Source organism: Hemitrygon akajei, chromosome 32, assembly GCF_048418815.1.
Source record: "Hemitrygon akajei chromosome 32, sHemAka1.3, whole genome shotgun sequence".
Classification (NCBI taxonomy): Eukaryota; Metazoa; Chordata; class Chondrichthyes; order Myliobatiformes; family Dasyatidae; genus Hemitrygon; species Hemitrygon akajei.
This window is the reverse complement of record NC_133155.1, coordinates 14251587-14277954: the sequence shown is the minus strand read 5'-3', so window position 1 is coordinate 14277954 and position 26368 is coordinate 14251587. Positions and strand designations below refer to the sequence as shown.

Here is a 26368-nt window from a genome sequence, read left to right as displayed (position 1 = left end):
CTCATTAAAAATACAACCATGTTGGTTAAGCATTAAATGCCTTTCTCAAAGATGTCCAGCTTTTTAAAAATTTGTTTTTCCAAGAGTTTATTTCCCCCCTTCATGATTGCTTCTGACTAAGCTGACTGGCCAGGCTATATTGGTTGGCATGTCAGTGTGATGAAAAAGATTACCAAGCATATACAGGTATCTGATGTATCTATGTAATCCAGTGATTTTATAAGACAATTCTTTGGCTATCACAAGGGATTTTTTTCTTCTGAGATAATCATCTTCTATTGACTAGGACATCTTTGAATTTTATTCTTTGATCCTAAGCAAGTAGCTGTTCCTAAATCAACTGTTATATTGATCATAATCAAGTGCGCAACCAAATTGGGTAAATTCCAAGATTCTGGTGGATTCAGTACTACCTGGAGACCAGCAACCCTGGCAATATTCTTTAGCATCAGTTTCCATCCTGATTCTCCACAGCCCACAATTTTCCCTATAACTCATGTCAGTCTCACAACCAAAACAAAAAAAAGACAATTGATTTGTTACACTTTACAAGTTTTGGCATAAAAATACCATTTTTTATTATCGTGTGAACACAAATTGTCCCTGCAGACTAAAAGTCATATTGCAATAGACTTGCAATTCAATCAGCCAACATCTTTTACCATTAGAAGTTACCACACAATTTCCATTCCTACAGCTCAAGAGAGTACCTCGTATTGGTAGACACAAAATCAATAAAATAATCAAAACAGCACTTATCTAAACATGTAAACAAAAAAGCTTTTCCAACTTCATTGAAGAATGCATACATCTTATCAACAGCTTTCCCAATGAATTACACAAAAATTGTTTACAGCAGAACTATGCAGCATGAAATACCTTCAAAGTATTTTCAAACAGCAAGGGCTAGGGCATTAAACTCATGATTACCAGGCTAATTTACAGTGTTACTTACAAATTCTAGACTCGTTTTTTTTCCCTGCAAAATCCAAACCCTCTCAACTTCACCTCATATAAAAATTGTTATCCGAAAATGTGTATCACAAAACATGCAATGATCAATTTTAAAATGACAACACACATTAGGGCATTTATAAAATTCTATGGTGGTGCATTCGTTAAGAAATCTATCATTGATAGATGACGAGGGCCAATTTAGAAAGGAAAACAAAACAGTACGAGAGAATTTCAGAATGATAATCCTTCTGGGCAGGTTAACGAGATGAAAACTGCAATAAATCAATTATAATTGGTAAAAAGTAATTCACTCATGATTTTCTTTATTGATGCTATCTATTCTCAACAATACTCATAGCAATTGGGAACTGGAAAAATTAGGGGCTCATGATGCACTTAAACAAAATTAGTGATTTGTTAGCCTTTCACTTATGTATTGCAAAGAATATGCAGCTTCCACACCTTAATTTTCCATTGATGATTCCTGAAGGACAGTTTGCCTCCAGGTACCATTGGCTAATAATCTATGGTCCCGCAGCCATGCTTAAAGTACCAGCATCCAGTCTGGAGCTGCTGGACCTACTGATCATCAAGGTGGTTCATCCCTACTCACAACCAATCTCACCATTTTACTGTCAACTGATGCAAAATATGGCACAAAAAATAATTAATACTCATTGTGATGCAAACTGTTGTTAAGACTATATTTCCTTATTTTGTAGGAAGCCATGCTGTCCATTGAATCTAGGTCAGCTATCTAAGCAATCCCACCAATCCCAGTCTCTCCTGCATGCCCTTCAGTACTCCACCTCTCTGGTTCTCCTACTACCACTCTTCTGATTGTCTTCTAACCAACTATACTTAGGGTAGACAATTCATCTACCAACTAACACAGCTTTGAGACATGAGGGGAAGCTGGAATATCTGGAGAATCCGTGTCATAGTAGGAAGAGATGCTGCACAGATAGCAGTGGGAATCAGGATGGAACTTGGGCTGTTGGAGGTGAATCACCAACACTACCTGATATACCATTCATTTTTATAATTGGAGCAGTGGGAAGAATAAAAACCCTTGAAAACTGGAATAAAAATCAAGTAAATTGTAATTAACAAATGGGACTTTCAACAATGATGCCATAATGGACATGTGTGCAAATTTACGGCTAGATCTTAATGTAATTATTTAAATCAATAAATACTCAATGCTTCATTAAATCATAAATCTAAATCCGGCAATAACAGGATTTAAACCATGTTGGAAATCCATAACAAAAATAGAAAGTGCTGGAAATACTCAGCAGAAAAAAAAGACCATTGACCTGAAACACCAACACCAGCTCTCTCTGTCTGATCTGCTGAATATTTTCAACATTGTGTTTATTTTAAGGTAGCTTTTCTTTTGTAAATTAGAAGCAATATCCTTTTTTCAAGGCAGAAGGATGAACTGACTGCAGGAATTATTCCAATCGGAAATGGGGCAAAGAAGACAACAGAATCAAATGAATACCTTGAATGAATATCAATCAGAATGATTTTTGTTATGTCATATTACTAAATAAACACTTTGATCAGCAGGATGGTAATGGTTTAAATTTACAACAAAATGGCGGGCTGGAAGGAACATCTAAAAAAAAGCAAGTGCACAAGGCAGTCAAGTCAGGAAAGATCTAATTAAGAAAAATGGAGACCATAACAAATGTCAAAATAGTGTGGGACAATGCAGAAGAATAGAGCATAAGGATAGCTGTCTGTAAATAGTGCAGGCATAATAATTGAACAGTGCCTTCTGCACATTAACATTTTTTTCCATCCAATGTGCAATATATGTACCTATAAATATGGTCAATGCAAGGAATGACATTAATACTGATGTCTACTTTTTGTTTCTAAACAAATTGCAAACATTTTTATTCACTGCACCACAATTTAGCACACCAACTTGAAATTGGTAAAATTCCATATTTTAGTAAAATTATTCAGTCAAACTGTAGATAGGTGTCAGACTTGTGAAGTTAACAATGGATCACCAAAACTGTTACACTTTCTCAGAAACTGGTTTAATCAGTTTGATTTCTAGATTGCACCATTAGATATTCATTTCTCAACAGGTACACTCATGCTTCTCAGTTATGAGCAGAGAAACATCATTTTATTATGAAATAAACTTCCAGTCTTTATTCAAATTTACAAATACAATAATTTTAGCTGGTGGGAAATATTGTTATAGACCATTCATAACTTCAAAAATCATCTTGTGGTTCTGGTCATAAAGCTACAAATTCATATCCACCCTCCTCCCCTCAAAAAAATTGAAATTGATTTTGTATTCATGGAATACAGTCAAAAGTTTATATTATTTGACTGCACCCTGGTATTGAAATTCTGCATGCAGGAAATAAAAATCAGATTAAAACAGGCATACTCATAACTTGAGCAGCATTTACCATATCCTTACAAATTAAAAAATGTAAAAATAAATGACAATTACTCTCATTCTTAATTACAACTTCTGCCTCAGATCAATCTTATGACAGTTATTGAAATTTAGATAGTCATTGACTATCTAAGAGTAAACAAATAGAAATAGAATACTGCAATACATTGAAGTCCCAGCTGTCTGCATTTTATATTTGTAAAACTATTCTGGTGTTCTTTTGAAGACATGATCCAATATCATAGAAATTTAATACAACTGATATTGACTTAAGCATAAATACACCCTCAATATAACTTGCCTCATTACACGGTCTTAAGACCTGATGGTCGTCTCCTGTACTTAGGAAACAGGTAAGTGGCATTTTTATGGAGAGCCTTTTCAAAGACAAATTCTGAAAATTACTGATATTTATGCTCTTTAAAATTATTGTTTTTGATGATCTCTATCCTCAATTTTCCTAGGGAACGTCTAGTTCAAGCAGTCCATTCTGGAAAGTAGAGGCATTTCACAATATGAAAGCTAGATTGGAAAATTGGCTACAAAATACTGGTGGCTGAATACCATACAGCATGTCTGCTGGTAAAAATTCACTGCATTAAGACTGAAAAAGTGTCAAAGACAGAAGATGTACTTCAACTTAATTTTAAAAAAACTTCCTATAGACTGGAATACTGAAAACTATACCGTAGTTATATCAATGGTATAAGCCCCAAAATGTTGAAAAACACAATTTATTAAAAAGTGCAAGTTCAGTCCAGCGATAAGTAACATGGCCTCCTTACTGCTCAAATTACTGCCATTGTTATAACCCCAGTATCCCTATAGAAGTTTGTTGAATATTAAACTATTTCTTGAGCAACACATACTGCAAAGTGTATTATAAAGTTTCCATTGACAAATCAGAAATCTTGTTTCTAGTTGGATACAACTGTCAGGAAAATCCCAATTTAGAAACTAAAATTATATTTTGCCATTTGAAAAATGATAAAGTTTAAATATAACGCTGGACAGATATGGCAATAAAAATACAACAGGTCACTAAGTTAAACAGTTATTTAGAGTCATTTCAAGTGTCAAAAAATAATTTTAAGTGTTAGGGGAAAGGACATTATTTGATAAAACTGTTTTGACTGTTGCTACAAAAGGATTCATCCAAAGATCAGATAAACCATACATTGTCTTTTTAAAAAATAACAATTAACTGTAGCCCAACGAAAATATTTCAAGATTAAGATTCCTTATTAGTACCCCCATTGATGGAATGCTGAAATAAACTAAATGAAAAGCTAGCTTTTAAAAATTGTATGGGGTGGTATAATTTTTTTGAGTCATGATTGAATGAATAAAACCAAGATTTACTCTCCTGATGCAGACTTATAAGCTAGTTTAGGAAAATGCTGTTTTGCTTGCTTAGAAAACGAAACATTCCTATGCTACAAAAAAAAGTCACAACCCATGGAAAATTGCACGAGGATGTGGAACCACATAATAAATCAATATCCCTTAGCAAGATCCTTGAGAACCAAACTGGAAATTTTAAATCACTGCTTTTTAATTGCCCATATGCTTAGCCAACAAAACCCTCTTCTACAGTCTTTGCCTTGCAGTTGAAGGTTTTTAAACATATATTGCACAAAACTTCAAATGCAAAAAAGTATGCTCAACTTCAAATAAAACAGACCATTGTAATTACAAATTAAAATATCTCTTCCAAGAGTGAACTGTAGTATTATAACCACAGTTTTGGCCTTCTTCCGAGTACAGCTGACCATATCTTTCTTCCTTAAGCTATAAAGTGATCATGGACAGTCCAGCTGGCAAAAGCCTCAATATAAATACAATCAAGTATTTTTCAAGCACCATAATAGTTTCTGCAATAATCAATCAAGCAGGTATCTAAATGTTACTCCACTGAAAACTTACTGCAGTAAACTATCAGTACTTAGAAGCTTCTGATGCTGATGAACAACAGCAAAAAAACCTGACAAGTACAATTTAAAATGTTGCATAAAAATATTAAAGGATTGTTTTCTTTCAAAATATGCAAGTACAGTATGCTTCACAGCATATATATTATTCTATTAAGCATTTTTTCCCTAATTACTAACTTACTTGTGTCAAATGTAATTCTAATGAGGAACTTTTGTTTATCAATTGCATATGAAAGAATTGTACTATGTTCAGCTACAATCAAGGTTTAAGGTAAAAATCACAAAGATTAAGCTTGTAGTGCAAAATTTCTATTTAAAAACAAATTAAATTCACTAGTACAAGGAATGGAGTTTATCAGTGGCAATAGGGGCTGCCAAGTTGACTAACAATCTGTGTTCATGACTGACCTGTCATGAAGTAAGTATGGGAAATATGTTGTGGTTGGGTAGTTCACAGTAACTGGGGTCAGACCACACTGATGGCCAATGCATCAAAAGAAATCAAACAATGATAAGACCACCAAATGGATTGAGGCAATGATGTTGGACACCCACTGACAGGACTGGTACATCTGATATTTTACATATTGGAGGATTTTTTCAATGCTGGTACCAAAACATTTCAGAACCATAGGGTCTAAAATAATTTACTTAATTATCAATATTGGATTTATTTACACTTAAACTTCCTTTTATATTCTACCACAAACCTCAACCATATGGGTAACAGCCCAATTTCTGAACAAGCCAGATCACAAGATCTTAAGCCTTGCAAAGATGGACCATAAGAACTACTTTGCAATTATGAGTGCATAATGCTGGTTGCCTGTACTTGTATAGTTTGGAAACACTTTGCACCTTTATAGTTGCACAGTTTCACAAGGGTTCCCTTTGAAACTGTTGCACAATTGATAGACTTGAACTAGCTATAAAGAATCCCTAATGCCCATCTCAATCTCTTTCTCTCTCTTGCTCTCACACACTTATATACACACAAATACACACACAAAAACAGAGTCCTTTTGTAAAAGATTAAAAATAGATAGGAGTTTTACAACAGTGTTACCTCGTATAAACAGAGAAAGAAAACACACAATATCAAATCTTGCTACTGAATGTAGTAACAATCAAAGTCATTCATGCAATTTTCCCCTTTGATGTTCAGCCTTCTAGCCTTGAGGTAAAAAATATAAAATCATTATGGTGGGAAAAAAACCACCACAGTTGTCCTTGTATAGTGCTTCTGATAGATTATGAAGAACAATGGCTCATTTCTCTGTGCATTTAAATACTAATTATTTAAATGAGTCATTCAGTGCATTGCATCTTTTTCGCTGGTAGATTGCTGTCTGAAACCTGCTTGGCCCTTACAAGTTTATATAAAAAAAAGCACTAAGGACGTTTCAGAACAGCACAGTATGCTGGAAATGGCTGGAAACTTCAGCAGGTTTTATGCAAAGTACATTGTATGCTGGGTATCATGGTGGACCTGTACAGCCTTGGCAAGTGCCAGTGGATCCCGACCATTGCTCTGTCCAGAGATGTGGCTTCCTTCAGCACTGCAAAGATCAAAAGGTTTCATTTTAACTAGAACTTAGTCTTAGAATGTCAGATTTCATTTATGAAAGCAATAGATTAAAATAAGTATTTTAAGAATAATGTATTTCAGCTTGTGAAACATTTAACTTTCAATAAACTATCTTCTAAAACATACCTACTATATTGCTGTTTAATTTTAAGAGCTAGAATGCCAATGCAATCTTTTTCCCATTTACGATTACTTTCTAAAAATGACTATTTATTTATTTGCAATCAAATTAATTGTATGCATTCATCTTGATTAATTGGTTGCTCTAATGAATCTAAAATTTATACATTGAGCCCAAGCATTTTACCTGTCATGATCCTTATCGACAAGATGGTATCTTGCTCTAAATGCAACCAGTCTGGCATAATATGCTGGTGCAGGGATTGAAACAGAGCGTGTGCAACGTACATATGTATGACATAGTTGATACGTCAAAAGCTGCAGTTCATCCGCTGAAAAGCAGTTGTCATCCCACAGGACATGATAGTGTGAAGGACGACTGGTACCCTATATATACACAAACAATAAAGATCAAGTTTAGGGTTAAGTGAAAGAGAACAACATGGGATTCTCTTCCAGTCATAAAATTCCAGGAACAAACATGTCAAGGAATTTTAATTTATTTTATGAGATTTTTCCAGGAGGCAATTGAAACTTTGTCAACTTAGAGTACATTCCAGGTAGTTCAAAGTAGTTAAGTGTCTCTAGGTGCTTCCCATGGCCAAACAAAATTTGACATATAGGCTTCAGGAAGTTAGGGCATGCGGGTTAGAGCATTAACTTTGCCACCGTCTCTTTCTTCTTTTAAAATGGTTTAGAGAGGATTAGAGAAGGAATTCCAGAGTTTATGGCTGAGAAGCTGAAGGCAATGTAGCCTACTAAGGAGTGACTAAAGTTAGAGATGCTCAAAAGACCAGAACTGCAGGAACTTCTAGTGCAGAATGAGATTACAGTCCTCTCAAAAGTCCAACCCTACATTCCTGTTGTGAGAGGCAGAAATGGGTAAGGCTATCCTACAGGGCTTTGGTGTAGCTCTATAGTCCAATACTCTGTACAGTGGATGCAATGGATTGCAAAAGCATTGACGAACTCTAACCAAACTATCAAGTTAAGAGGATGACAGTGATGGGTGGTCATCGATGGCCTATTCTCCACTTAGGAGCTAAGGGCCCAAGTCAAGTATGAGATTACAGGAAGATGGCAATGAGAATTTTAAAATACTTTCATTGAAATTAATGTAAGTGCAGGCAATGGTTGAGAAGGACTTAATACAAGTCAGAAGAATTTCAATTTAAAATTTACAGATGGCAGGAATATACTGTGATAGTCAAGTTTGAGGATAATAAAAGGATGAATGAGTGCTTTGACAAAGGAAAGGCTGGATTTGGCAATGTTACAGAGGCAGAAACAGGCATTCTTAGTAGTGATTCGATTCATCCTCAGAGTTGCCCGGCAGAGACACAGAATAGGTGGTAAAGCAGTAATGGAGACAGGGACTACAGAAACGATCATGGTTTTCTTAGTTGGAAGGAAAATTCTGGGAGTCTGTTGAATAAAAGGACAAGAGATGTTCCTATGGCAGGGCTGGTTATTGCCAGATAGCAGATGAAAACTTACTTTGGCAAGGAGCTTGTAAAAGAATGAGCCTATGTTTTGATACAATTACTTAAATTAGGGTGAGTGAACTATTTTAAACTAGAAAACTTAAATAGTTTTAAGAATCAAAAAAAGATAGTTTACTGTACCTGAATTCCTGCATGACTACAAAGGTAGAAATCAAATTCAGAAGGATGGGTGATGGTGCTATCCACAGTTGTACCAGCAGGAACATTGCCACTTTTACCCACCTGTCAATTGGATAATAAAAAGGTTATAAGAGAAAATAAAAGCTGCATACAAATATGTGACCACAATAAAATATTAAATTAGATAATTTGACTTAATGACTTTCACACCATTAGGACTAACATACAATTAAGTACTTCTGATATTTGTCACTGCTGTACAGGATTGAAACAGTACATATGCACATAAAATACAATTAGAAAGCTTCAGTGATGCTGATTGAAGGATAAATAACAATTGGACTGTCATTTTCAAGCAGTGCTACATTTTGTATTCAAATATAGAAAAAGACTGGGCCTTATTTATCATTAAGCCAAAGATGGCAGTTCTGATGGTGTAACACTCCTGTGGTACTGCACCAAAATAAGACTAGATTATATGAACTCTCTGGAGAAAGATTTCCAATTCATAAACATCAAATTTCTGAGTATAATGTGAAAGTGAGGCCACAATACTTTGTTTAAGAAAGAAATCACAATCTTAGCAAAGCTACCACAAAAACTACAAATCTGTTGTTAAAAAAAATCATCAGGTTCACTAATAGCCTGCAAAGGTGGAAATCTGCCATATTTTCTTGGACTGGCTTTAACACAAATCCATACCCGTTAATGTGGGTAATTTTTAAATGCCCTCTCAAAAGGCCAATGTTGTAAAGAACATTAGCAGACACAGAGCCAAGCACTGATTTCATGGTAAAGTTGTTCCTGATTCAGCTACATTGCAAACTCCTCCTCACAAATAACTGGAGACCAATGTCTAAATTGGGATAGTTGTCCAACAAATGAATCATGGAATAGCCTGGTATAACTATACTCTCAAATCACAAAGAAAGAGTCAAATCACAAACAAGAGAAATTCTGCAGATGCTGTTAATCAAAGTAATGCACACAAAATGCTGGAGGAACTCAGGAGGCCAGGTAGCTTCTATGCTAAAGAGTAAACAGTCGATGTTACCTCAACCACCCCTCCCCCATCCACCTGGTTTCACTTATCACCTTCTAAGCCTGTCCTCCTTTGCCTCCCCCCCTCACTCCCCCCCAACTTCTTATCTTGGCTCCTTCCTCCTTTTCCCCCCAGTCATGATGAAGGGTCTCGGTTGGAAACATCAACTGTTTATTCATTTCCACGTATGCTGCCAGATCTGCTGAGTTCCAACAGTAGTTTGTGTGTTGCTGCTCTGGATCTCCAGCATCTGCAGGATCTCGTGTTCATGATTTGCTGCTCCAGAGTCTCTTCAAGGTACTGCATGCCTACCCTGAAGTTTAAATCTTCTGTTCGACAGAGGTTCGGTGAGATCATCTCCCACTGCTGTCCCTCTGATCCAGACTCGCTACCACAGCCACATATCCTTCCTGAGAACTTGTCTTCACCACCATCTTGTTCCACAGGGTTTACAGCTCCATTTTCAGGCCTCCCAGTCTAGATCCACCAGGGATCTGATACCTGCACTTGATTGATTGCTTCACCCTGTGAGTTCCATGCTGCCACAATTCTTCTTCCATTGCCTCTATTGCCAAGCCCACTTCTTGGGTAAGAATTCCCCACCCCACACTGATGACTTCTTCTCCCAACTCCAACCCTCCTCCTTTTCTTGGACACCACCATACTCCGGTCCTCTGCCTGTTCTGGATCTTTTCATCTCAAATTCCCAATGAGACATAAACTGGCTCAACTTCAGCACTCCTCTCTTCCCTTTGATCCTTATCCCCTCTGAACGCACTGCCCTCCACTCTCCCTGTATCAATTCTAACCTCATCATTAAACCAACAGACAGACAAAGGGGGTATGTTATAGTGTGGCGGATCGACCTCTACCTTGCTGAGGCCAGCAGCACTTTCAATCACCTCCCCTTACTTATCACTTCAAGAGGACCCGACTCAGGACCAACATCTGACACCATCGCCAACCTCATCAACTCTGTAAATCTCCAATCCACAGCCACCAAACTCAGTTTGCCTTAACCCATATTGCTCATTTTTACCTCCTACCCAAGATCCACAAACCTATATCTGCCTGCTCCTGCCCCAATGAACTTGTGTCCACATACAACTCCATTTTATCCCTCTTGGTTCAGTCCCTTCTCATGTACATCCATGACACTTCACATGCTCTTGATCTCCTTAACAACTTTCAATTCCCCAGCCCTGACTACCTCATTTTCACCAAGGATATCTAGTCCTTACGTATTTCTATCCCCTATCAAAAAAGCCTTAAAGCTCTCTGCTTCTTTCTTGACAACAGAACCGACCAGTTCCCCTCCACCACCACCCTTCTCCACTCTGGCAGAACTGGTGCTTACCCTCAGCAATTTCTCTTTCGGCTCCTCACACTTTCTCCAAACTCTAGGTGCAGTCTCAGGTACCCATTTGGGCCCTAGCTATGCCTGACTTTTCATTAGCTATGTAGAACAGTCTGTGTTCCAAGCCTTCCCCAGTACTGCTCCCCAACTCTTTCTGCACTACATTGACGATTACATTGATGCTGCTTCATTCACCCATGCTGAGCTCATCAACTTCATCAAATTTCCTCCAACTTCTACCCTGCCCTTAAATTCCCTTGGACCATTTCTGACACCTCTCATCCCTTTTTCAATCTTTGTCTCTATCACTGGAGATAAACTATTCACAGATATCTATTATAAACCCATTGACTCCCACGGCGATCTTGACTATACCTCTTCCCACTCTGTCTCCCATAAAAATTCCATTAGCATTTCTTAGTACCACTGCATCTGTTCCCAGGATGAGGCTTTCATTTCCAGCACATCAGAGATGTCAACCTCCTTCAAAGACAGGGTTTCCTTTCCCCCCAACATTGAGGCTGCCCTCACCCACATCTTCTGCATTTCCTGGACATCCATGCTCACCCCATATTCCCACCGCCTAACAAAGGATTGAGTTCCTCTTGTTTTTACCTATCATCCCATGAGCCTCCGCACCCAAAATATCATTCTCCGGAAACTCTGGCATCTTCAATGGGATTCTACCATGAAACACATCTTTTCTCTCACTCCCCGCTTTCCACAGGGATTGCTCCCCCTGTGATTCCCTAGTGCATTCATCCCTCCCCACTAATCTTTCTCCTGGCACATGACTGCAAGCAGAAATGATACAGTTGCTCATTCAACTCCTTCCTCACCTCCATTCAGACCCCAAACAGTCCTTCCAAGTTTCACATGTGAATCTGTTGAGGTCGTTTACTGTTCCTGACGCTCATGGTGCTGCCTCCTCTACACTGGAGAGACCTGATGTAGATCAGAGGACTGCTTTGTAAAGCATTTCAACTCCATCCATAAAAAGCAGAATTTCCCAGTGGCCAACCATTTCAATTCCTATCCCCAATCCAATATGCAATTTCATGTCTTCCTCTTCTGCTACAATGAGGCCATTTTTTGGAGGAGCAACACCTCATACTCCGTCTAGGTAGCTTCCAACTTGATGGCATAAACATCTATTTCTCTAACTTATGGTAATTTTCACCTCTCCTTTATTTCCCCACTTTGAGCTATTACTCTTCCCACCTGCCTATCACCTCCCATTGGTGTCCCTCCTCCTTCGTTTTTTCTCATGATCCACTCTCCTCTGATTCCTTCTTCTCCAGCCCCTCTGCCTTTTCCACTTAAAACTTTCTAGCTTTTTACTTCATCCCCCTTCCCCAACACACCCAGCTTCAGCAATTACCTTCTAGTTGACCTCCTTACCTCCCTCTTTTTCATTCTGGTTTCTCCCCTCTTCCTTTCAAGTCCTGATGAAGGGTCTTTGCATGATTGCTTGGTTATTTATTTCCATGGATGCTGCCTAACCTGCTGAGGTGCATCAGCATTGTGTGTGTGTTGTTCTGGAGAGATCTATCCCATTGGTAGGACAGACTCTGAAAGGAGGCAGTATAGTGGCATATAAATGGGAGGGGGAATCCTTCGGAGCATCAGCTTCTGATCCTATCAAGATTCAAGACTTGGTCAACATGTCAATGAAACCACCTCCTGATTACTACGCACTGTTTGCACCAGCTGAGGAAGGTCAATGTTCTCCCATAGAAACATAGCAAACCATAACAATACAGGCTCTGCAGCCCACAAAGCTGCACTGAACATATCCTTACCTTAGAAACTACCTAGGGTTACCCGTAGCCCTCTATTTTTCTAAGCTCCATGTAACTATCCAGGAGTCTCTTAAAAGATCCTATTGTATCCACCTCCACCACTGTCACCGGCAGCCCATTCCACGCATTCATCACTCTCTGTGTAAAAAACGTACCCTGACATCAACTCTGTACCTACTTCCAAGCACCTTAAAACTGTGCCCTATCATGCTAGCCATTTCAGCCCTGGGAAAAAGCCTCTGACTATCCACACGATCAAAGACTCTCAACATCTTGTACATCTCTATCAGGTCACCTCTCATCTGCCGTCGCTCCAAGGAGAAAAGGCTGAGTTCACTCATCCTATTCTTATAAGGCATGCTCTCCAATCCAGGCAACATCCTTGTAAATCTCCTCTGCACCCTTTCTATGGTTCCACATCCTTCCTGTAGTGAGGCGACCAGAACTGAACACAGTACTCCAAGTAGGTCCTACATACTTCTTGGCTCTTAAACTCAATCCCATGATTGATGAAGCCCAATGCACCATATGCCTTTTTAACTACAGAGTCAACCTGCACAGCAGCTTTGAGTGTCCTATGGACTCGGACCCCAAGATCCCTCTGATCCTCCACACTGCCAAGAGTCTTACCATTAATACCATACTCTGTCATATTTGACCTACCAAAATGAACCACCTCACACTTACCTGGGTTGAACTCCATCTGCCATTTCTCAGCATCCTACAATGTCTTGCTATAACCTCTGACAGCCCACCACACTATCCACAACACACCCAACCTTTGTCATCAGCAAATTTACTAACCTGTCCCTCCATTTCTTCATCCAGGTCATTTATAAAAATCACAAAGAGTAGGGATCCCAGAACAGATCCCTGAGGCACACCACTGGTCTCCGACCTCCATACAGAATATGACCTCTCTACAACCACTCTTTGCTTTCTGTGGGCAAGCCAGTTCTGGATCCACAAAGCAATGTCCCCTTGGATCCTATGCCTCCTTACTTTCTCAATAAGCCTTGCATGGGGTAGCTTGTCAAATGCCTTGCTGAAATCCAAATACACTACATGTACTGCTCTACCTTCATCAATGTGTTTAGTCACATCCTCAAAAAATTCAATCAGGCTCGTAAGGCACAACCTGCCTTTCACAAAGCCATGCTGACTATTCCTAATCGTATTATGCCTCTCTAAATGTTCATAAATTCTGACTCTCAGGATCTTCATCAACTTACCAAGCACTGAAGTAAGACTCACTGGTCTATAATTTCCTGGGCTATCTCTACTCCATTTCTTGAATAAGGGAACAACATCTGCAACCCTCCAAACCTCTCCCATGGTGATGATGCAAACATCATTGCCAGAGGCTCAGTAATCTGCTCCCTCGCCTCCCAGAGTAGCCTAGGGTACACCTTGTCCGGTCCAAGTGACTTATCCAACTTGATGCTTTCCAAAAGCTCTACCACATTCTCTTCCTTAATATCTACATGCTCAAGCTGTTCAGTCCACTGTAAGTCATCCCTACAATCGCCAAGATCCTTTTCCGTAGTGAATACGGAAGCAAAGTATTCATTAAGTACCTCTGCTATCTCCTCTGATTCCATACACGCTTTTGTACTGTCACACTTGATTGGTCCTATTCTCTCACACCTTACCCTCATGTTGAACAATAAAGGGAAGAATCAAGGAAAATACACTACTACTCACATTTGGATGGGGCAAACAGAAGAAAATTCTTACAGAACCCAGATGTGCAAATCCCAGTATGGAGAACATGAGGAAATCTACAGATGCTGGAAATTCAAGCAACATACACAAAATGCTGGTGGAACACAGCAGGCCAGGCAGCATCTATAGGAAGAAGCAAAGTCGACGTTTCGGGTCGAGACCCTTCGTCAGAACTAACTGAAAGGAAAGATAGTAAGAGATTTCCTACTCTTTCCTTACTCTTACTATCTCTTACTAACTTTCCTTTCAGTTAGTCCTGACGAAGGGTCTCGGCCCGAAACGTCGACATTGTTTCTCCTTATAGATGCTGCCTGGCCTGCTGTGTTCCACCAGCATTTTGTGTGTGTGTTGCTAGTATGGAGAAGGTGGATTGGACAAGTAGATACTGTATGTCAATACAATCATTTACAACAAAACCTCATTTTCAAGTGGACAAATAAAATGGAGGAAAACACATGATAGGTCACCAGTAGACTCAAGGATAAATTACTGTGCAAGTGCCAGGCACATGGTTAGCCAGGTTATCCCTTAGTAGGCATGTCAGGTGGGAAGGCTGGAAAGATAAAGCAGTTACCAATTGCTGTCTATAAGGATCCTTAAGAAAAATAAGCTGACGTCTAATTCATTGACTGTTAATCTTTCTTTGCTACCTTTTGAAGTTATCCATCTGGCATCGTTATTTGCAAATATATAATCAAATACTTATCATTAAAAATATTTATTCATATCAGAACCTAAATTAAAATAATTTTCTGTTATGGACTATCAATCCCATCTCTTTAGCTTTTAAAATCACACTTTCCTCCCCATAGTTAAGCATTGCAGGAGCTGATTTCAGGTCCTCCCAGGTTATGACAAGGTTACATTCCTATCAACTATTTCCAACCCAAACAGCTCGCAAGTCAGAAATACAGTTGTGAACTGAGTTCCCAGTCAACAGAAAATGCCTGCTGACCGCAGTAGCCGGCAAATTTATTCTGGCAGTCTCCCAAGCATTTAATTGTCTGTACAGGCTGTACATAAAAGACAGATATTTGCAGGATGTTCAAAAGATGAGGAGGACCTCTACTTGTAAAATATTTATTTTTGGGGCACTCTAACCAGTAGTACCAGTTAACTAAACATCATGACATTTCATTGGTTAATGCTTAGAGCAATTGCCCATGAAGAGAAAATATCCAACACAAGAAATGCTGCTTTTCAGTTTCTACATCAGAAGCCAATGCTAGAAGCCAATGTTTCTACATCAGTCTGCTACAACCAGAATGATTGGAAATCCTTAATGTGCTGGTACATATAATGCTTGAATTTGTAGTAACACTCAAATCACTGAATGAACTTAGCAGGTCAGGAGAGAATAGGAAAGTCAATGTTTCTGATCAAGACTCTTCACCCAGTATAAAAAGGTAGATCGAAGGGGTGAAACAAGAGCTGGTAGGTGATCAATGAATCCAGGTAAAAGGATGATAGGGAGATAGGGAGGAGAGTGGGAATGGTGTTAAAAGCTGGGAGATGAAAGATAGAAGTGACAAAAAGCTGAAGATGATGTAATTTGATAGAGGGGAAGGTGAAGTATGGAATAATAGGAAGGAGGTGGGAGTGAAACCAGTGGGAGGAGGGAGTAGGTGATGGACAGATGAACAGGGTAGGGGAGGAGAAAGAAATAGGGTCTTGGGGGCCAGGCAGAGCAGTTACTGGAAGCTGGAGAACTCAATCCTCATGCTACCAGGTTGCCATGCAGAATGCAAGAAGCTGCTCTTCTCAGTTGCATTTCACCGCAACCTGGCAGTGAAGGAGGCTGTGGGAATAAGAAGGAAAATTAAAATGGTTGGGAACCAGGGACAGTTTTAAATGCCTATTTAAGAATAAAATATAAACATAAAGTGTAAAAGAGAGACAAAGATGGATATTGGACCACTAGAAATGGTTAGGTAGTAATGGAGGACAACAAAATGGCTGATGAACTGCAACAGCCTTCACTGTGGAAACCACTAGCAGTATGGTGGAAGTTCCAGGTGTCAGGGGTCATGAAATGTGTGAAGTTACCATAATTATTCAGAAGGTTTTTGGAAAACAGAAAGGTCTGAAGGTAGATAAGAAAAATGTGAGCTGCCTTAATGACTATCACCCGGTAGCACTCACATCTACAGTGATGAAATGCTTTGTGAGGTTGGTCATGACTAGAATGAACTCCTGCCTCTGCAAGGACCTAGGCCCATTGTAATTTGTCTATCGCCACAATAGGTCAAGGTCAGATGCAATCTCAATGGCTCGTCACATGGCTTTAGACCATCTGGACAACACAAACACCTATGTCAGGATGCTGTTCATCGACTATAGCTCAGCATTTAATACCATCATTTCCACAATCCTGATTGAGAAGTTGCAGAACCTGGGCCTCTGTACCTCCCTCTTCAATTGGATCCTCGACTTCCTAACTGGAAGATCACCATCTGTGCGGATTGGTGATAACATCTCCTCCTCACTGATGATCAACACTGGTGCACCACAGAGATGTGCGCTTAGCCCACTGCTCTACTCAAATATCATAGCTCAAATATCATCTATAAATTTGCTGACGATACAACCATTGTTGGTAGAATCTCAGGTGGTGATGAGAGGGTGTACAGGAGTGAGATTTGCCAACTAGTGGAATGGTGCTGCAGCAACAACCTAGCACTCAATGTCAGTTAAGACGATAGAGCTGATCATGGACTTCAGAAAAGGTAAGATGAAGGAACATATACCAATCCTCATGGAGGGATCAGAAGTGGAGCGAGAGAAGTTTCAAGTTCCTAGGTGTCAAGATCTCTGAGGGTCTAATGTGGCTCCAACTTATTGATGCAGTTAAAAAGAAGGCAAGACAGCGACTATACTTCATTAGGAGTTTGAAGAGATTTGGCAAGTCAACAAAAACACTCAAAAACTTCTAGAGATATACCGTGGAGAGCATCCTGACAGGCTTCATCACTGTCTGGTATGGGGGGAGGCGGCTACTGCACACGACTGAAAGAAGCTGCAGAGGGTTGTAAATTTAGTTGGATCCATCTTGGGTACTAGCCTACAAAGTACCCAGGACATCTTCAAGGGGTGGTATCTCAAAAAGGCAGTGTCCATTATTAAGGACCTCCAGCATCCAGGGCATGCACTTTTCTCACTGTTGCCATTAGGTTGGAGGTGCAGAAGCCTGAAGGCACACACTCAGCGATTGAGGAACAGCTTCTTCCCCTCTGCCTTCCGATTCCTAAATGGACGTTGAACCCTTGGACACTATTTCACTTTTTAGAATATATAGTATTTGTTTTTACATGATTTTTAATCTATTCAATGTACGTATACTGTAATCAATTTACTTATTATTATTTTATTTTGGGTTTTTTTCCCTTCTATATTATGTATTGTATTGAACTGCTGCTGCTAAGTTAACACATTTCACGTCACATACCAGTGATAATAAACCTGATTCTGAATCAGATGGTGTACACCCCAGAGTTCTGAAAGAGGGTGGCTGAAGTGATTGTGGAGTCGTTAGTAATGATCTTTCAAAAATCACTAGATTTTGGAATGGTTCCAGAAGACTGGAAAATTGCAAATGTCACTCCACTCTTCAAGAAGGGAGAGAGGCAGAAGAAACTAAACTACAGGCCAATTAGTCTGATCTCAGTGGTTGGGAAGACACTGGAGTCGATTTTTAAGGATGAGGTCTTAGGGTATACTTGGAGGCACATGATGAAACAGGCTTTAGTCAACATGGTTTCCTCAAGGGAAAATCTTGCTGGGCAAATCTGTTAGAATTCTTTGAAAAAATAACAAGTAGGATAGACAAAGGAGAATCACTTGATGTGTACTTGGATTTTCAGAAGGCCTTTGACAAGGTGCTACACGTGAGGCTGCTTAACAAGCTATGAACCCATGGTATTATAGGAAAGTTTCTAGCATGGATAAAGCAGTGGCTGATGGTAGGAAGCAAAGAATGGGAATAAAAGGAGCCTTTTCTGGCTGGCTGCCAGTGACTAGTGGTGTTCCACAGGGTTCTGGGTTGGGACCGACACTTTTTACTTTATTTGTCAATTATTTGGATGATGGAATTGATGGCTTTATTGCAAAGTGTTACGAATGTGCCACAACTCTGAGGAGCCAAAGGGTACAAAGTAGCCCCCTCCTTTTTGAGAATAGCAAGACCGCTATTAATTCGGGTCTGGGACCCAGGAAATGAGAGAGAGACACGCAGAATCCACAAAGTTTTGAAATGTGTCCTGGCCTCAGCGAAACAAAGCCACTGATAATGGCCATTGTCTCTTGGAGACAGAATTGTGTATTGAGTACTGTACTATTCATTGAAGCCCCTCAGGGGATGACCAGAGTGGGCTGGTTGAGGGATTGCATCATCCCAACCTGATTGACATCTGAGACCCCATGAGTAAGGATAAAAGAGGGTCTGGGGAACAACCCCTTTAGACGCACCAGGAGAAACGCTAGAAATCCTGTGACAGCGTTTAATAGCGACAGCTGGTGGGGGGCTAGCGTGCGTCCTTTCCCTTGCCTGGGATTGGCGGGCTTACCACGGAAGAACGGCTTAGCTAAAGGAGAGGCCACAAGTGAACGGCCACACCAATGAGACTCTGATGGATCGAAATCTTAAAAAGGAAAGCTGGCAAGTTCCTAAAAATCTCTCTCTCTCTCCAACCAAAAGGCTGCAGCCTGAATGAACTGAGTGACTTTTATATTTCCATCGGACAATACATTATCCCCTAGACAACGATAGAGCTATTTCTTATTGATTATTATTATACCCACACTTTTAGATTTAGTATTGATGACGTATATTATCTGTATGTTTGCATTGATATTATTTTTGTGTATTTTTACTAATACTGTTAAAAATAGTACCATCAGACTTCAATGGACCTCTCTATCTTTGCTGGTAAGTGACCCAGTTACGGGGTTCGTAACAAAAGTTATTAATGGGAAAGCATTTGCTTTTTTGATATGAAGATAGGTGGAAGGGCAGGTAGTTTTGAGGAAGTAGAAAGGCTACAGAGGACTTAGATTAGGAGAATGGGCAAAAAAATGGCAGATGGAATACAGTGTTGAAAAATGTATGATCATGCACTTTGGTAGAAGAAATGAAAGGGTTGACTATTTTATGAATGCAGAGAAAATACAAAAAACTGAGGTACAAAGGGACTTGGGAATCCTTGTGCAGGATTCCCTGAAGGTCACTTTGCATGTTGAGTCTGTGGTGAGGAAGGCAAAACCGATGTTAGCATTCATTTCAAGAGGACTAGAAAATAAAAGCAAGGACATAATGTTGAAACTTTACAGAGCACTGGTGAGGCCTCACTTGGAGTATTGTAAGCAGGTTTTGGCCCCTTATCTTAGAAAGGATGTGCTGAAACTGGAGAGGTTCAAAGGAAGGGGGATGGGAACCAGAGTGATAGAAAGGACAAGCAGGAGAAGAGGCATAATCATAGCCAGTGGGATGAGTCACAGGGCAATTCAGGCGTGGTGCAGCTAAAACAGAAAGCAACAAATACTGGACTGAAAGTGTTGTATTTGAATGCACCCAGCATAAGAAATAAAATGGACGATCTTGAAATTCAGCTACAGATTGGCAAGTATGACGTTGTGGCCACACTTTCTGAAACTTGGCTAAAGGATGGCTGCCATTGGGAGTTGAACGTCCAAGGAAATACACTGTATTGGAAAGATAGGTTATTAGGCAGAGAGGGTGGTGTGGCCCCTGTGTATAAGAAATAGTATCAAATCATTAGAAAGGGATGTCATCTGTTAATCATAAGTTGGAACATTTGATTCATTCTGGGAAAAATAGTTTAACTACATAACACCTCACATGCCTGATTTTATTCTCACAAATCAATGAATATATTGTATAAAAAAAAAGATCACCCCCTACTTGTACATAGTTTTCTCCTTTTGCTTGTTCTTTCTTTCCTCTCTTCTCTACAAGTGTATACCTCAGATAAATATTATGTGGAGATTTGTGGCAAATATGAATATATGATATACATGTACAGTATCTGAAATACATTTTTTGGAAATGTTTGATGATGAACTTTAATAAAAGATAAATTTCAAAAAAAAGAAAGGGATGACATAGGATTGGAAGGTGTAGAGTCTCTATGGGTTGAGTTAAGAAATGGCAAGGGTAAAAGGACCCTAATGGCAGTTGTATACAGGCCTCCAAACAGCAGCTGGGATGTGGATTACAAATTACAGCAGGAGATAGAAAAGGCGTGTCAGAAGGGCAACGTCATGATAATCGTTGCGGATTTTAACATGAAAGTGGATTGGGAAAACCAGGCCAGTAGTGGACCTCAAGAAAGAGAATTTGTAGAATGTCTAAGGGATGGCTTTTTAGAACAGCTTGTTGTTGAACCCACTAGGAGATTGGTTGTGCTGGATTGGGTGCTGTGCAATTATCTGGAGGTGATAAGAGAGCTGAAGGTTAAGGAACCCTTAGGGAAAAGTGATCACAATATGATCAAGTTTACTTTGAAATTTGAGAAGGAGAAACTAAATTTCAATGTGCTGTTATTTCAGAGGAATAAAGGAAATTACAATTGCAGGAGAGAGGAACTGGCCAAGGTTGACTGGAAAGGGAAACTAGCAGAAAGGGCAGCAGAGCAGCAATGGCTGGAGTTTCTGTGAAAAATGAGGGAAGTGCAAGACAAATATATTCCTAATAAGAAGACATTTTCAAATGGAAGAAGGCCACTACTGTGGCTGACAAGTGAAATCAGAACCAAAGTAAAAGCAAAAGAGAGGATATACAAGGAATCCAAAGGAAGGTAGAGGATCGGCAAGATTTTAAAAAGTTGCAGAAGGAAACAATGAAGATCATTAGGAAGGAAAAGATGAATTATGACAGGAAGCTGGTGACTAATATCAAAGAAGATACTAAAAACTTTTTTTATGTATATAAAAGGTAAAATAGAGTTGGGGGTAGATATAGGACCAATAGAAAATGATGCTGGAGATATTGTAATGAGAGACGCAGAGATGGCAGAGGAACTGAATGCATATTTTGCACCAGTCTTAACACTGGAAGACATCTGCAGTGTACCGGACATTCAAGAGTACCAGGGAAGTGAAGTATGTGTAGTGAAAATTACGATTGAGAAGGTGCTCAGGAAGCTTAATGGTCTGAGAATGGATAACTCTCCTGGACCTGATGGAACGCACTCTCGGGTTCTGAAGGAAGTAGCTGGAAAGACTGTGGAGGCAATAACAATGATCTTTCAAGAATCGATAGATTCTGGCATTGTACCAGACGACTGGAAAATTGCAAATGTTACTCTGCAATTTAAGAAGGGTGGGAGGGAGCAGAAAGGAAACTATAGACCTGTTAGTCTGACATCAGTGGTTGGGAAGTTGTTGGAATCGATTGGTAGGGATGAGATTATGGAATACCTGAAGTCACATGACAAGATAGGCCAAAGCCAGCAAGGTTTCCTGAAAGTAAAATCCTGTCTGCAATTTTTAAAAACCTACTGCAATTTTTTGAGAAAATTACAAGTAGGGTAGACAAAGGAGATGTAGTATATGTGGTGTACTTGGATTTTCAGAAGGCCTTTGACAAAGTGTCACATGAGGCTGCTTAGCAGGGTAAGTGCCCGTGGAATTACAGGGGAGTTACTGGCATGGGTAGAGCATTGGCTGATCGGCAGAAAACAGAGAGTGGGAATAAAAGGATCCTGTACTGGTTGGCTGCCAGTTACCAGTGGAGTTCCACAGGGGTAGGTGTTGGGACTGCTGCTTTTTACAATATATGTCAATGATTTGGACTATGGAATTAATGGATTTGTGGCAAAATTTGTTGATGATACAAAGATAGGTGGAGGAGCAGGTAGTGTTGAGGAAACAGAGAGCCTGCAGAGAGACTTAGATAGTTTAGAGGAATGGGCAAATTAAGTGGCAAATGAAATACAATGTTGGAAAGTGTATGGTCATACACTTTGGTGGAAGAAATATACAGACAATTATTTAGATGGGGAGAGAAATGCAGAGATGCAAATGGACTTGGGAGTTCTTGTGCAGGATACCCCGGAGGTTTCCAGGCGAATGCAATGTTGGCATATTCATTTCTAGAGGTATAGAATATAAAAATAGGGATGTGATGTTGAGGCTCTATTAAGGCATTGTGAGACAACACTTGGAGTATTGTGTGCAGTTTTGGACTCCTTAATTTAGAAAGGATATATCAACATTGGAGAGAGTTCAGAGAAAATTCACAAGAATGATTCCAGGAATGAAAGGGTTACTGTATGAGGAATGTCTGGCAGCTTTTGGGCTGTATTCCCTGGAGTTCAGGAGAATGAGGGGGGATCTCATAGAAACATTCTGAATGTTAAAAGGCCTGCACAGGTTAGATATGGCCAAGTTATTTCCCATGGTAGGGGAGTCTAGGACAAGAGGGCACAACTTCAGGATTGAAGGACTTCTATTTAGAACAGATGTGGAGAAATTACAATAGTCAGAGGGTGGTAAATCTGTGCAATTTGTTGCCACGAGCGGCCGTGGAGGCCAAGTCATTGGGTGCATTTAATTAGCCAGGGCATCAAAGGGTATGGGGAGAAGGCAGAGGAGTGGAGATGACTGGAAGAATTGGATCAGCCCATGATTGAATGGTGGAGCAGACTAGAAATACAGAAAAACATACAGCACAATACAGGCCCTTCAGCCCACAAAGCTGCACCGAACATATCCCTACCTTAGAACTACCTAGGCTTTACCCACAGCCCTCTATTTTTCTAAGCTCCATGTAGCCATCCAGGAGTCTCTTAAAAGACTCTATTGTTTCCACCTCCACCACCGCCGCTGGCAGCCCATTCCACGCACTCACCACTCTTTGCGTAAAGAAGTTACCCCTGACATCTCCTCTGTACCTACTTTCAAGCGCCTTAAAACTATTCCCTCTCATGTTAGCCATTTCAGCCATGGGGAAAAGCCTCTGACTATCCACATGATCATGTCTCTCATTATCTTGTACACCTCTATCAAGTCACCTCCCATCCTCTGTCACTCCAAGGAGAAAAGGCCGAGTTCACTCAACCTATTCTCATAAGGCATGCTCCCCAATCCAGGCGACATACTTGTAGATCTCCTCTGCACTCTTTCTATGGTTTCCACGTCCTTCCAATAGAGGCGACCAGTATTGAACACAATACTCCAAGTGGGGTCTGACCAGGGTCCTATATAGCTGCAACATTACCTCTATACTCCTAAACTCAATCCCACGATTGATGAAGGCCAATGCACCATACGCCTTCTTAACCACAGAGTCAACCTGCACAGCAGCTTTGAGTGTCCTATGGACTCGGACCCCAAGATCCCCGATTCTCCACACTGCCAAGAGTCTTACCATTAATACTATATTCTGCCATCAAATTTGACCTACCAAAATGAACCACCTCACACTTATCTGGGTTGAACTCCATCTGCCACTTCTCAGCCTAGTTTTGCATTCTATCAATGTTCAGTTGTAACCTCTGACAGCCCTCCACACTATCCACAACACACCCAACCTTTGTGTTATCAGCAAATTTACTAACCCGTCCCTCCACTTCCTCATCCAGGTCATTTATAAAAATCACAAAGAGTAGTGGTCCCAGAACAGATTCCTGGGGCACACCATTGATCACCGGCCTCCATGCAGAATATGACCCCTCTACAACCACTCTTTGCCTTCTGTGGGCAAGCCAGTTCTGGATCCACAAAGCAATGTGCTCTTGGATTCCATGCCTCCTTAGTTTACTAAGATGGGCTGAATGGCCTACTTCTGCTCCTATGTCTTATGGTCTAATGGAAGTTCATGAAAATGATTCCACAATTAAATAGCTTGTCATACGAAGAACGTTTCGTGGTTCTGGGCCTGTATTCACTACAATTTAGAAGAATGAGGTGTGATCTCATTACAACCTATCAAATGGTGAAAGGCCTTGATAGAGTGGATATGGTGGGAGAATCTAAGACCAGATGATACAGCCTCAAAATAGAGGGGCGCCCTTTTAGAATGGAGAGTAGTGAATCTGTGGAATTCTTTGCCGAAGCAGCTTTGGAGTCTAAGTCTTTATGTATTATTTAAGGCAGAGGCTGACAGATTCTAGATTGGTCAGGGTGTGAAGGGATATGGGGAGAAGGCAACAGATTGGGGCTGACAGGAAAATGGATCCACCATGATGACGCCATGGGCCAAATGGCCTGACTTTGCTCTTATATGGTCTTATAAAGAGAGCATTTGTTATTTAAAATTGAATACCAGGCCATCAATGGAAAATAAAAGTCTTTATGAAAAGAAAACTAGTGCAGTTTCATTCACTGTTTAACAATATTATCCTTTTTTTCCCCCTGTAGAAAAGAAAACATTTGTATTAGGAAGTCTAAGATTTCCTGCAAGTTTGTTTAAAAAAATAAAAAATGCAGGGCAGGATAGTTATTTGTAGGCTATTAAATTTTGGAAGCATCACTGTGGTGCTACAATCTAGCTTTACACCTGCAGAATTTCCAGGTGGTGTCACAGAAAAGTGATCAGATGGGAACAATAGGTTGTTCATCTGCTTCACCAATACTCCTATGTAGTTGGGTAAAGCAAATGATAATTCTTGTGGTATATAAATGAATTTCAGAACTGTAGGTGCATTTACCCAAATTGAAACAATTTGCATTCTAGAACACTTACCCTTTCACTTCTGTCAGCACAGAATAGTCGAGTATGGTGTCGTTTTTGAACAACAAGGTACGTTATGCCAGGTCTGTAGTCTTCCTCTAAACTAATACAGGCTTTTCGAATAGCAATAAGCTCAGGCCAGGCAACCTAAGTTCAAGTTTAAATAAGAACAAAATTATACAACTGAAACAGCAGGAACATCTAATTGATTTCAACATTATTGGCATTAATTAACTTTTCAGTATTATTTTCACACCCCACAATCCACCAAACTTTTAGTAACAACCTATGTAAAATGGCCACAAGTACTCAATGTGTAAGTAGAGCAGTCCAATCCAGTCAAATTATTTTTCCAAGCTAAGTGAGCTGCTTTCAAGCCTTCAGAACCAAATGTTAATCATTTCAAGGACTTGTCCGTTTCAGCTCAGCTATTGGTTGAATTATTGTGAAGCGAAGCAAGATAATGAGATGCTTCCCTCTAAAACAATCAACACAAACAAGAAAAGCCGCAGAAATCTGGCTCAGACTGAAGTACACAGTTGCAGAGATTTATCAATGTTGGAAAATGCAGTAAGTGATTCAGAAAGCACCACAATAACAGATACAAACCTGTTTCATTTGCCCTTCAGATACTCCACCCCTGTAGTAGATGATACGTGTAGGCTTGAAGCGAGTTGACTTGTAAAACTGAATTAGAAGCTCACGCACCATGTTGGACAGATCCTGGATTACTTCTTGACTGAAGAGAAGGTCCTGAGATGTTTCTTGCCTTGATGTCTGCACACGCACTGTTGCACAGTATCGACTGGGATGCCCATCCATACTACCAACCACCTAGAAAACAAATGAACTAAAATCAGTATTACAGCTCTGAGGGACAAACCCTACCTCCACTTTAGAGGCAATTGAAGGAAGAAAAATTTTCTTTGAATACCATGTTATAAATGGTATAATAATCAGTGCCCATAAAAAGTATTCACCCCTTCTTGTAAGTTTTCATGTTTTGTTATTTTACAACATTGAATCACAGTGGTTTAGTTTGACTTTTTTGACACTGATGACAAAAAAAATTTCATGTCAAAGTGAAAACAAAT

General features: G+C 39.8%; 1 protein-coding gene across 2 annotated transcripts in view; it reads right to left on the bottom strand.

The window, feature by feature from the left end:
- Window positions 1-553: 553 nt before the first annotated feature.
- LOC140719607 (protein argonaute-4) overlaps window positions 554-26368 on the bottom strand; it is an 83455-nt gene continuing 57640 nt past the window's right edge. For both annotated transcript variants that reach the window (XM_073034316.1, XM_073034317.1), the window contains exons 15-19: window positions 25884-26108; window positions 25287-25421; window positions 8659-8760; window positions 7221-7420; window positions 554-6884 (exon numbers count right to left, since the gene is read on the bottom strand). In XM_073034316.1, coding sequence (XP_072890417.1) covers window positions 6776-6884; window positions 7221-7420; window positions 8659-8760; window positions 25287-25421; window positions 25884-26108 — 771 coding nt within the window. In that variant the 3' untranslated portion in view covers window positions 554-6775. The remainder of the gene's footprint in view (window positions 6885-7220; window positions 7421-8658; window positions 8761-25286; window positions 25422-25883; window positions 26109-26368) is intronic.